This window comes from Nematolebias whitei, chromosome 10, assembly GCF_014905685.2.
Source record: "Nematolebias whitei isolate Nwh7 chromosome 10, NemWhi1, whole genome shotgun sequence".
Taxonomy (NCBI): Eukaryota; Metazoa; Chordata; class Actinopteri; order Cyprinodontiformes; family Rivulidae; genus Nematolebias; species Nematolebias whitei.
In genome coordinates, this window is record NC_056507.1 from 40,163,397 (window position 1) to 40,176,122 (window position 12,726).

General features: G+C 41.6%; 1 protein-coding gene across 1 annotated transcript in view; it reads right to left on the reverse strand.

The window, feature by feature from the left end:
- Window positions 1–11,501, reverse strand: part of mrps35 (mitochondrial ribosomal protein S35) — a 68,620-nt gene extending 57,119 nt beyond the window's left edge. Inside the window, exons 1-3 of the mRNA XM_037683030.1 lie at window positions 11,318–11,501; window positions 10,190–10,242; window positions 9,908–10,075 (exon numbers count right to left, since the gene is read on the reverse strand). Of these exons, the coding sequence (XP_037538958.1) occupies window positions 9,908–10,075; window positions 10,190–10,242; window positions 11,318–11,447 (351 nt within the window). The 5' untranslated portion in view covers window positions 11,448–11,501. The remainder of the gene's footprint in view (window positions 1–9,907; window positions 10,076–10,189; window positions 10,243–11,317) is intronic.
- Between the last annotated feature and the right edge of the window lie 1,225 nt (window positions 11,502–12,726).

The following is a 12,726-nucleotide window of genomic DNA, read 5'->3' on the forward strand; positions in this document are numbered from 1 at the left end:
TTGCAGTTTGACTCCCATCACCCTTTGGAGCACAAGTTAGGAGTCATCAGGACTCTGTATCACAGAGCAGACAGCATCCCCACTAGCTCAGGGGCCAGGCAGAAGGAGAAATCCCACACAAGACAGGCTCTAGAGCGATGTGGATATCCTAACTGGGCCTTCCTAACAGAAGAGAAGAAACCCAAACAGGACTCCAGTCAGCCAACAGGTGAAAAGGAGGAACCCAGACCAGTGGTCATTCCATATGTTGAGGGAGTATCAGAGAAACTGAGACGTTTATTTTCTAAACATAACGTCCCAGTGGCTTTTAAACCCCAAAACACGTTACGGCAAAGACTGGTTCATCCCAAAGATCCAGTCCCCCGGCACAAACAGAGTAATGTTGTGTATGCTGTTCAGTGTCAGGAGGGCTGTGATCAGTCTTACATCGGGGAAACAAAACAGCCACTGGCCAAAAGGATGGCCCAGCACAGAAGATCAACATCATCAGGCCAGGACTCTGTGGTCTACACTCATCTCCAGGCCAGCGGTCACTCTTTCAGGGATGAAGATGTGCACATCCTGGATAGAGAGGAACGATGGTTTGAGAGAGGAGTAAAGGAGGCCATCTTTGTGAAAAGAAACCGTCCATCGTTAAACAGGGGTGGAGGCCTACGTGTTCAATTGTCCCCCTCTTACAATGCTGTGATTGCTAGTATCACTCAGCCCTCTGTGAATAGTAAACAGCCATCAGTGTGCTAATGATCCATTGTTAGGCTGATGGTCCTTCTTGAGCATGTGATCAGCTGGTTTTGGTTGTCAGCAGCAAAACTGGTTGATCCACTCTGAGAATGTGCTATTTAAGAGACTGAGCTGAATACAGCACCTCAGACTGAGGAAGTCTCTCGGATGAGAGACGAAACGTTTCTACATTTTTTTTGTTGTTTTGCTTTGTTTTTGTTTTTTTTTTAATGTCCAGAGGACCAGATTTAACTTTTTTAGATTTTTCTACCTGGATAATTGAGCATGCATCAGGACATCAAAAAAACTTAAGGTTTAGGTTAGGTTTTCTGAGGCTGTTCAATTCTGACACTGAACAAGATGACTTTAGTGATTTTAGTGCAGGTATATAAATACACCTGCTCTGTGATAGTCTCAGGGTTATGTTCAAAGTGCAGAGAGCATCATGAAGACCAAGGAATGCACCAGGCAGGTCCGAGATATTGTTGTGGAGAAGTTTAAAGCCGGATTTGGGTACAAAAAGATTTCCCAAGCTTTGAACATCCCAAGGAGAACTGTGCAAGCAATCATATTGAAATGGAAGGAGTATCAGACCACTGCAAATCTACCAAGACCCTGCCGACCCTCTAAACTTTCATCTCGAACAAGGAGAAGACTGATCAGAGATGCAGCCAAGAGGCCCATGATCACTCTGGATGAACTGCAGAGATCTACAGCTGAGGTAGGAGAGTCTGTCCATAGGACACCAATCAGTCGTACACTGCACAAATCTGGCCTTTATGGAAGAGTGGCAAGAAGAAAGCCATTTCTCAAAGATATCCATAAAAAGTGTTGTTTAAAGTTTGCCACAAGCCACCTGGGAGACACAACAAACATGTGGAAGAAGGTGCTCTGGTCAGATGAAACCAAAATCAAACTGTTTGGCCACAATGCAAAACGATATGTTTGGTGTAAAAGCAACACAGCTCATCACCCAGAACACACCATCCCCACTGTCAAACATGGTGGTGGCAGCATCATGGTTTGGGTCTGCTTTTCGTCAGCAGGGACAGGGAAGAGGGTCAGAATTGATGGGAAGATGGATGGGGCCAAATACAGGACCATTCTGGAAGAAAACCTGTTTGAGTCTGCAAGAGACCTGAGACTGGGACGGAGATTTATCTTCCAAGACAATGATCCAAAACATAAAGCCAAATCTACAATGGAATGGTTCACAAATAAACGTATCCAGGGCCAAGTCAAAGTCCAGACCTGAATCTAATCGAGAATCTGTGGAAAGAGCTGAAGACTGTTGTTCACAAACGCTCTCCATCCAACCTCAATGAGCTCAAGCTGTTTTGCAAGGAAGAATGGGCAAGAATTTCAGTCTCTCGATGTGTAAAACTGATAGAGACATACCCCAAGAGACTTGCAGCTGTAATTGCAGCAAAAGGCGGCGCTACAAAGTATTAACGCAAGGGGGCCGAATAATATTGCAAGCCCCACTTTTCAGTTTTTTATTTGTTAAAAAAGTGACACGTCCAATAAATTTCATTCCACTTCACGATTGTGTCCCACTTGTTGTTGATTCTTCACAAAAAATTAAAATTTTATATCTTTATGTTTGAAGCCTGAAATGTGGCAAAAGGTTGAAAAGTTCAAGGGGGCTGAATACTTTCGTAAGGCACTGTATGTACCATATTTTTCGGCCTATAAGTTACAGTTTTTTTGCATAATTTGCAAGCCCTGCGACTTATATACCAAAGTGACTTATTTATGGATTTTTTTCCTATATTTATAAACCAATTTTTGGCTGAGATATGACCGTTTTCATTAAGGGTGCAGAAAAAAATTGATATATTAAAGAATATAAATACACAACAATAATAATAATAACAATAATAATAATAATAATAATAAAGAATCTAGATTCCTAGTCCTGGCGATTCGGAATCGATTCTAAAGGCCCATAAATCGATTTTAACATATGTTTGTTTTATTTTTTCCGCTCCTACTGCTGAGTGTACTGCATTACGTGTCCACCCGTCATCGTAGAATATGGCCGTGTAGGCCACCGTTCATCAAGCTAGTTAACCAGCTCCCTTTATCTGAATGGAGCCTGCTAGCATGGAGGAGGGGGACAGCGTGATTCAACCCGCTTCTTCATCTTTAAAAGTCATTTCAGATCCTACAATGTTCCGGGGGAAGACAGAGCTTAACAAGAGCACGGTTGTTTACAAGAAGTGTAAAATAAAATTGCGGTACAGTATTTCGCAAATACGACAAAATGTGCTGAAGATGAAAGCGAAGCAGCCGACCAACGAACTCTGCAACAAACTTCCAGACTTCCCCAAAGGCTGTGAATATTTCCCTCTCTATCTACTGCTATATCACAAAGGATTGACGACCATACAGCTCAGTGGAAGGTGAGGTGTTTAGTTTTACTTTTAATACGCTGGACCCAATGTAAGTTATTCCTTCACGTAGTTTTTTTTTTTTTTTTGCGATAAAGCTGTACCACAACTTGACCTCGGAGTTCTTTGATGAAGAGGAGTCTGGTCGTGGAATGTTGAATCAGACCGTTCATGCTCTCTAACACCCACAGGCTGACTTTAACGCTGAGAAGAGGAGGAGGGGAGGAGGCTGCTGTCCTTCTCTCTCCTTGCAGAAAAACACTGAGCAACTTTCTGCTCGTAAATTGAAGCCATTCGATGCCACACGCGCTGCACACGTGAACCCTGTCTGTGGGCGTAACCAGCACCATAGACAAGCTGTACGGCAGCTCTATACAGCTCTGGGTGTAAACACGTAGTCTGTTTGCTATATGTCTGCGTTTTACCTGCCGGCATGCTGAAACCACGTGACATGTTACAGCCAATACCGAAACTTGACACCAAAAAAAAGAGTGATGTTTCAATCCATACACCGACCGACACAGTCCGGTCGGTGCTACAAAAGAACCTCGGTTCGGTATACAGCCCTACGCATCAGCGGTGATGCATAATAGATGCGACGTATGCGGTGAAGCGACGCATTTGTGTTTTTTTCCTCTTTATCAGATATATTTGGACTGATGAGACTTATATGGTGGTGCAACGGGTACAGCGGAAAATACAGTATTTAAAAAAAAAATTATTTAGAGTGCGTGGCTTATATTCAGGTGGGCTCTATAGTCTGGAAATTACGGTAATCTAGGGGAAACGCTGGACATTAATTAAAAATACCCTGTGGTTCATAAAATATTCTGCCAACAGAATAAAGCGTTGAGTCCAACAATTAATGCCTAGGTTTTGAAGCAAAGATGTTACACTTGAAGTGTGTGTTGGGGAGGACGCACAACTTCTACTGCACCAGACTTTAGCTCAGTCTGTAAAATTGGCTGATTGAAAGCCATTTTTGTGCTTTGTAATGTCTGTTGGCTGTGGCAGCCATCTTGAGAGTTGTAGATGTTCATCAATTATTTTCTGAAATTTTTCAAATTCATCCTTCAGTTTACAAAATATTTTGATAACAGAGATGACTAACAGCTAAAGGCAAAGCTTTAAATACAGATCTCACACAATCAGAGCTTGGATTAGAAGTCTGAGATTAGTCTCAACTACTACTACATCAAACTTTTGCTGAATATGGGAGTTATAATCATTTTTGAGTTTGCTAATACAGTAGTCTCTCTCTACTTCGCAGTTAAGTTTTTCGAGGTCTCGTTCTATCGCGGTTTTTCAAAGCAAGACTGGGAATGACACAATTGGCTGATTGATGGATGAGCCATGAGTTGTTTATTTAAAATAAATTATTTTAAATTATTTTGCATCATGTGTGCAGCCCACAAGTGCATCCTCCTGCAGATGATCAGCTGATCTCCTTCTCTGCCACGCCCATATTTCTCCTGTTGCAGCAGCTTAGTGAAGGATTAGCACTTTGATGTCCTGCTGCACTTCTCTTCTCTACAATTTAAATTTAAATACTGTAACATTTTAAAATGTTACAAATTTAAATTGTTTATTTAAGGAGGGAGATTGGGAGTAACAGGTGAGTGTGATTACAGCCTGGTACATGTCATGACAAAGTTTACTGAACTTGAACTGAATTTGGACTACTGTATCCCTGCTTCGCGGTTTTTCACTCATCGCCGGGGGCAGGGTACAGAACCCCAGCGATAAACGAGGGACTACTGTATGGCTTTACTGTGGCTGAACAGGGTTGACTCCAAGGTTAATGACTTGTACAGTACAGTACAGTAGTCCCTCGCTACTTCGCTGTTTTTCAAAATAAGATTGAACATAACACACATTTGGCATGGAATTTTTATTTAAAATTAATTATTTTAAATGACCTAACACCTGCTGCACCTCTGTGCAGTCCAAACTGCAGGAGAAGCTTCCTCCTGCAGCTGATCAGCTGATCTCCAGTCTGCCATGTAGAAGTGGGCGTGGCCAAGAGCGATTGCAGGTGGCTGAGAGCAGTGGAGGCCGGGAGCTGAAATTATGACATTCTGTGCTCTTTCAGAGCATTTTAGAAACATTGTTTAGAATATTGTAAGAGTGTGGGAAGGGCTTAAAATGCCTTTATGTATATATATATACATATATATATATATATACATACATACATACATACAAATACTAAAACAAACTATTACTTACTAGTGCTTTAACAGACTACTCGAGTAATCGACACATCGATTCCTAGGACATCTCGCGAGTTTTTCAATTTCATGTAGAGTATTCGCATTTACGTCATTATGTCACAGTTATGTCTTTATGTTGCAGTTACATCATTGCGTCACGTGTCACTTGTGTCATGCACTGTTGCAGGTCACAGAATATGGTGTGACACCGGGTCCAATCGACCAAACCAGAACCAGCTTCCTTCTGACCTTGTTTCACAAACAAAAAGCAAAAAATATTAAACTCTAAACCTACAAACCAGATTCCAAAAAAGTTGGGACACTAAACAAATTGTGAATAAAAACTGAATGCAATGATATGGAGGTGCCAACATCTAATCTTTTATTCAGAATAGAACACAAATCACAGATCAAAAGTTTAAACTGAGAGAATGTATCATTTCAAGGGAAAAATCTGTTGTTTCCAAATTTCATGGCGTCAACAAATCCCAAAAAAGTTGGGACAAGTCCATTTTTACCACTGTGTGGCATCCCCCCTTCTTCTTACAACACTCAACAGATGTCTGGGGACAGAGGAGACCAGTTTCTCAAGTTTAGAAATAGGAATGCTCTCCCATTCATGTCTAATACAGGCCTCTAACTGTTCAATTGTCTTGGGCCTTCTTTGTCGCACCTTCATCTTTATGATGCGCCAAATGTTCTCTATAGGTGAAAGATCTGGACTGAAGGCTGGCCATTTCAGTACCAGGACCCTTCTCCTACGTAGCCATGATGTTGTGATTGCTGCAGAATGTGGTCTGGCATTATCGTGTTGAAAAATGCAGGGTCTTCCTTGAAAGAGATGACGTCTAGATGGGAGCATACAGTGAGAAAAATAAGTATATGAACACCCTGCGACTTTGCAAGTTCTCCCGCTTAGAAATCATGGAGGGGTCTGAAATTTTCATCTTAGGTGCATGTCCACTGTGAGAGACATAATCTAAATGAAAAAATCCAGAAATCACTTTGTATGATTTTTTTAACAATTTATTTGTGTGTTACTGCTGCAAATAAGTATTTGAACACCTGTGAAAATCAATGTTAATATCTGGTACAGTAGTCTTTGTTTGCAGTTACAGAGGTCAAATGTTTCCTGGAGTTTTTCACCAGGTTTACTGCAGCAGAATTCTGGACCATTCCTCCACAGATCTTCTCTAGATCAGCAGGTGTCTGGGCTGTCTCTGAGAAACAGAGTTTGAGCTCCCTCCAAAGTTTTTGTATAGGGTTTAGGTCTGGAGACTTGCTAGCCACTCCAGAACCTTGATCTGCTTCTTACGGAGCCACTCCTTGGTTCTCCTGGCTGTGTGCTTCAGGTCATTGTCATGTTGGAAGACCCAGCCACAACCCATTTTCAATGCTCTAACTGAGGGAAGGCGGTTGTTCCCCAGAATCTCTCAGTACATGGCCCCGGTCATCCTCTCCTTAATACAGTGCAGTCGTCCTGTCCCATGTGCAGAAACACACCCCCAAAGCATGATGATTCCACCCCCATGCTTCACAGTAGGGATGGTGTTTTGGGATGGTACTCATCATTCTTCGTCCTCCAAACACGGCGAGTGGAATTAGGACCAAAAAGTTTTATTTTGGTCTCATGTGACCACATAACTTTCTCCCATGACTCCTTTGGATCATCCAAATGGTCATGGACAAACTTAAGACGGGCCTGGACGTGTGCTGATTTAAGCAGGGGAACCTTCCGTGCCATGCATAATTTTAAACTATGAAGTCTTAGTGTATTACCCACAGTAACCATGGAAACAGTGGTGCCAGCTCTCTTCAGGTCATTGACCAGCTCCTCCCATGTAGTTCTGGGCTGATTCTTCACCTTTCTTAGGATCATTGATACGCCACGAGGTGAGATCTTGCATGGAGCCCCAGTCCGAGGGAGATTGAGAGTCATGTTTAGTTTCTTCCATTTTCTAAAAATTGCTCCAACAGTGGATCTTTTTTTACCAAGCTACTTGGCAATTGCACTGTAGCCCTTTCTAGCCTTGTGGAGGTCTACAATTTTGTCTCTGGTGTCTTTGGACAGATCTTTGGTCTTAGCCATGTTAGTAGTTGGAGTCTTACTGATTGTGTGGGGTGGACAGGAGTCTTTATGCAGCTAACAACCTAAAACAGGTGCTTCTAATTACAATAATAAGTGGAGTGGAGGTGGACTTCTCAGAGGCGGACTAACAGGTCTTTGAGGACCAGAATTGTCGCTGATTGGCAGGTGTTGAAATACTTATTTGCAGCAGTAACACACAAATAAATTATTTAAAAAATCATACATTATGATTTACGGATTTTTTATTTAGATTATGTCTCTCACAGTGGACATGCACCTAAGATGAAAATTTCAGACCCCTCCATGATTTCTAAGCGGGAGAACTTGCAAAGTCGCAGGGTGTTCATATACTTATTTTCCTCACTGTATGTTGTTCTAGAACCTGAACATAGTTCTCTGCATTAATGGTGCCTTTCCAGACATGCAAGCTGCCCATGCCACAAGCGCTCATGCAACCCCACACGATACCATCAGTGATGCAGGCTTCTGAACGGAGCATTGATAACAACTTGGGCTAACCTTGTCCTCTCTGGTCCGAATGACATGGTATCTCAGTGTTCCATAAAGAACTTAAAATCGTGACTCATCTGACCACAGAACAGTCTTCCATTTTGCCACACTCCATTTTAAATAACCCCTGGCCCAGTGCAAACGTCTGAGCTTGTGGAGCTTACTTAGAAATGGCTTCCTCTTTGCACTGTAGAGTTTCAGCTGGGAACGGCAGATGGCACGGTGGATTGTGTTCACTGACAATGCTTTCTGGAAGTATTCCATGAGCCCATTCTGTTATTTCCTTGACAGTGGCATTCCTGTTTGAGGTGCAGTGACGTTGAAGGGCCCAGAGATCACGAGCATCCAGTAGTTTTACGGCCTTGACCCTTACGCACAGCGATTCTTCAGGATTCTCTGAATCTTTTGATGCTATTATGCATGGTTGATGATGATAACTTAAAAGTCTTTGCTATTTTATGCTGGGTAACACCATTCTGGTATTGCTGTACTATCTTTCTGCGCAATAATGGTGGAATTGGTGATCCTCTTACCATCTTGGCTTCTGAGAGACACTGACACTCTGAGAAGCTTTTTATACCCAATCATGTTGTCAATTGACCTAATTAGTGTTAATTGGTCTTCCAGCTGTTCGTTATATGTTCAATTTCCTTTTTCCCGCCACTTATTGCTACTTGTCCCAACTTTTTTGGGATTTGTTGACACTGTGAAATTTTGAATCAACATATTTTTCCTTTAAAATGTTACATTTACTCAGATTAAACTTTTGATCTGTCATCTATGTTATATTATGAATAAAATATTGACATTTGCCATCTCCACATCATTGCATTCAGTTTTTATTCACAATTTGTTTAGTGTCCCAACTTTTTTGGAATCCGGTTTGTATAAAAAAACTATAAACCTATAAACATATTAATCTCTAAAACTAAACCTAATGCGCAACACTGCGAGCATGTGTTTTTTGTGTTTGCATGTGTGCTTTTTTTAGTTTGCATTTGATTTTTTTGTGTTTGCATTTGTTTTTTGTGTTTGCGTTTGTTTTTTTGTTTGCATGTTTTTTGTGTTTGCATGTGTTTTTTGTTTGTGTTTGCATTAGATTTTTTGTGTTTGTTTATTGTGTTTGCACTTTTTTGAGTGTTTGTATGTTTTTGAGTTTGCATCATACATGGGTTTGATGCACGTTTCGCCATTTGCTGCGCGTTTGCACCCATCGGCCACCGTGTATAACTTCCAAAACTTGACAAGGTGATCAGCTGACCCTGAAGCTTGTGGTGTTTCAGCTTCCTTTGTTTCTGCAGGAATGATTCTCTGATGCTTTGTCTTTCATCACCTGACTCTGTTCTTGGTCCATGGACTGTGGAACTCAAGAGACAGTTTAGCTGCGCGTGTTTGTACTGGCAGTTTAGAGCGGGGGAGACGCAGCCCGCACCGGCAGCCATAGTGGGGTGGGGAGAAACAGTTGAGCTGTCTGTACCTGCAGTTTAGAGCTGGATGGAGAGGCATTGTTTGTTTTTTAGCTAGCTAGTACTGCACGCAACTAATTAGCGTTACGTCAGTACAGACAGGTGAGGAGGGTGCACAGTTCGGTTTGGTCGTTCGGCGCGCTCGGTTTTGTTAATGGGGTGGGGCGCCCTGACATATTACGTCTTGAAATTAGCATATCATGATATCATTTATTTGTCCGGGCAAGCTTTTTTTTACCGGTATTATCGTGAACGATATGATATGACCCAGCCCTAGTGGGTCATGAGATATTTTGCTAACGATAGAAACAAATGTGTGTGCACACAAATGCAAACATGATTAGATTGCTCTGCCTTTGCCTCTGGTGAAAATTATATATAAAAAAAAGCTAAACTATTCCTGTTTGAATTGTATTTTATGTAGATGTATCACTCTGTATAATTACTATATTGTCCTTTAAGTTTTAAATTTGCTACTGTATGTTGTTGAAGTACTGTTAACTCATGAGCTCTGACCTTTATCAGCTCCAAGTTGCCCTCCTTTTTTGGAGGAACTCCTCTGTTCATAGGGTAGCCCATCCTTACAGGAAGAGGGACTGCGTGTGCCTTGAAGACAGCTGCTGCTGGGTAAACAGCAGTCCAGTCCTGATCAACGGACATCTTCTCTGTCCTAGGCTCTCCTGACTAATGAAACATGCACACAAGGTAACAATTACAGAGCAGCACAAGTATTGTTCTTGTCTTCTTTTAAAAAGTGTTGTAATGGTTCTAACAAAGAAACAAACAAAAAAAGCTCACGTCTCTTTTGGGTCTTCTGACAGCAGGCTCTCTGCCACCTCTATCCGGTACACCTAAAACAGTTTTACACATACTTTTTATTCACGTAAAATGTTGTGATAAAATAGAGCTATTCAAGCTGCAACAGTGTGTTGATGTCTTGAATAAACACTTTCAAATACAGTTTGTAGTCTCCATACACACTGTATTCAAAGCAATGTGCACATACATGTACATAAATAATTGCTGCACCTCGATGCACAGACACATTTTGTGTTTTTGATTCAACAAATCTTTGAAACTTTCTTAGTGCTCTTAATCCCAGATCCAGAGTCCACCAGCAGAATACACACCAGAGGATACCAGAACCCCCCAACCCACTTCCTGTATGAACAGGACTGAGAATACCTACATTAATTATCTGGAGTAAGAAGTGTTCAACTGCAAATGTAATAATGCACAGTACTTGGAAAAGGATTGGCAGGTGTGAACATGTGTAATGTAAGAACATTTTAACAATGTACATTTTATTTATTTAGATTGTTGTTATTTTTCAACGTAAATGTACAAAATTTAAAGTGAATGAACAGAAATGAAAATCAGATCTATACAAGGTGTGACCAACTTTGGCCTCCTAAACAGCATCATTACTTGCAGGGACATTTGTATGGTCTGGAGACAAAGACATGGAGAGGTACAGCACAGGTTGAACAAGTGGGAGATAAAGTTAGAGAGACCAGACTGAGATGGTTTGGACATGTCCAGCGGAGGGACAGTGGTTTGGACATGTCCAGAGGGACAGTGGTTATATTGGTAGAAGGATGTTAGAAATGCAGCTGCCAAGAAAAAGACAAAGAGGAGATATATGGATGCAGTTAGAGAGCACATGGAGGTAGTTGGAGTGAGAACAGAGATGGAAGACTCGCTGTGTGGAGACCCCTGAAGAGGAAGAATACTTTTTTTTCTTTGGGGGGGTGTTAAATGTAACCAAACATGAACGCTCATCTAACTATTGAACCTTATTTTAATCGTCAGAGGTTTTCAGTAGGTAGACTATGTTGACAGAAAGGACAGTCCTGGGTCGAGCAGTGACCCAGCAGACTGGTTGTAATTCATCATGAGCTGCTTGTTATCGTCGGTCACACTCACCTTTCTTAGCTGCGTAAAAATATGTGGCCAAATCTGTGGCATATGAGGCTCTGCTGGTCGGTTTAAGTCCTAAACTACTAATATGTGTTCGACCTAAGGAAGGAAACACTCTTCTCATGAACGAAGCCATGTTTGAACAGCAACCAAACCACCGAAGCTAGTGAAGGACAAAACGTTCCAATCGCGAAACGCTGAAATTTGCAGCCCGAGAGTGCCTCGTGCGGAGGAAGTTGTCCCAGCTTACGTTGGTGTGTATCATGGACATGTCCGACGTTGAATAGATTTAGTAAAATATGCAATACTTTTATTGGGGGAAAGTTTCACTTGTTTGGTTGCCTTTAACTGACTCGTGCGTTAACTATGACCTGATCTCACGTAGGACCAGCAGCTTTGGCTGAATTCACGCCTGCTAGCTGCTTATCAAACAAGTGGGGCGTTCAATGACCCTTTGTAAAACAGGAATTATTCGTTGTTTAGCCTTGAATCATCCACTGCGGCTGTTACTATCCATTCTGTTAAGAAAGTAGGAATCACGTCAAATCCAAACGTCAGTTTTCATGCTCAGATCAAACCTGACGTTGAGTCTTGTTTCCATGTGTTTTTACTCAGGTAGTCTGAAAGTCTTTCATTCATTTCAAAATGTTCACAGTGCGTCATTCTTCAATAGGAGTATAAATGCACAAAAATATTTTCAACATCTTCTCACATTACCCTATACTGTCTTAATTCCATATTTATTTTAAAACTTTACATCTAACTTTTAAATTTGTAAAAAGCCTTGTCTTTAAATGCATCACAACTTGCTTATTTATTAACCTTTATTTAACCAGGCAAATCCCACTGAGATCACAGATCTCTTTTGCAAGGGAGGCCTGGGCCTGAAGGTAGACTAACATGAATGTTTTTGATCTGTGGGAGGAAACCAGAGTATCCGGAGAAAACCCACGCAAGCACGAGAAGAACATGCAAACTCCACACAGAAAGACCCCAGTTCCAACTGGACTGAACCCAGGACAATACGTAGCATAGCAATACATAAATACCTAGTACGTTCCAGGTGCTACTGGGTATGCACCAGAAACTGTACAGTATTTAGTAGGTATCTTCTTCTATGTACCAGGTAAACACCAGGATATTACCTGATAAGTACCAGGTTTGAACCCTGTATATACCCAGTACTTGCCGGGTACATAACATGTATGTATAGGTATTTCAAGGGTACATATCCAGTATCTATGTAAGGTATCAACTATGCACCAGGTAAGTACCAGGTACCAGTATGTGCTTCATAAGTAAATGGTTTACCCGCCTCTTCCTTGCTGGTTCACAGGGGTCACTGGTGCCCTTATCCAGCAGTTACTGTGCAAGAAGCAGGGGATAACCCTGGACAGGTCTCCAGTCCATCACAG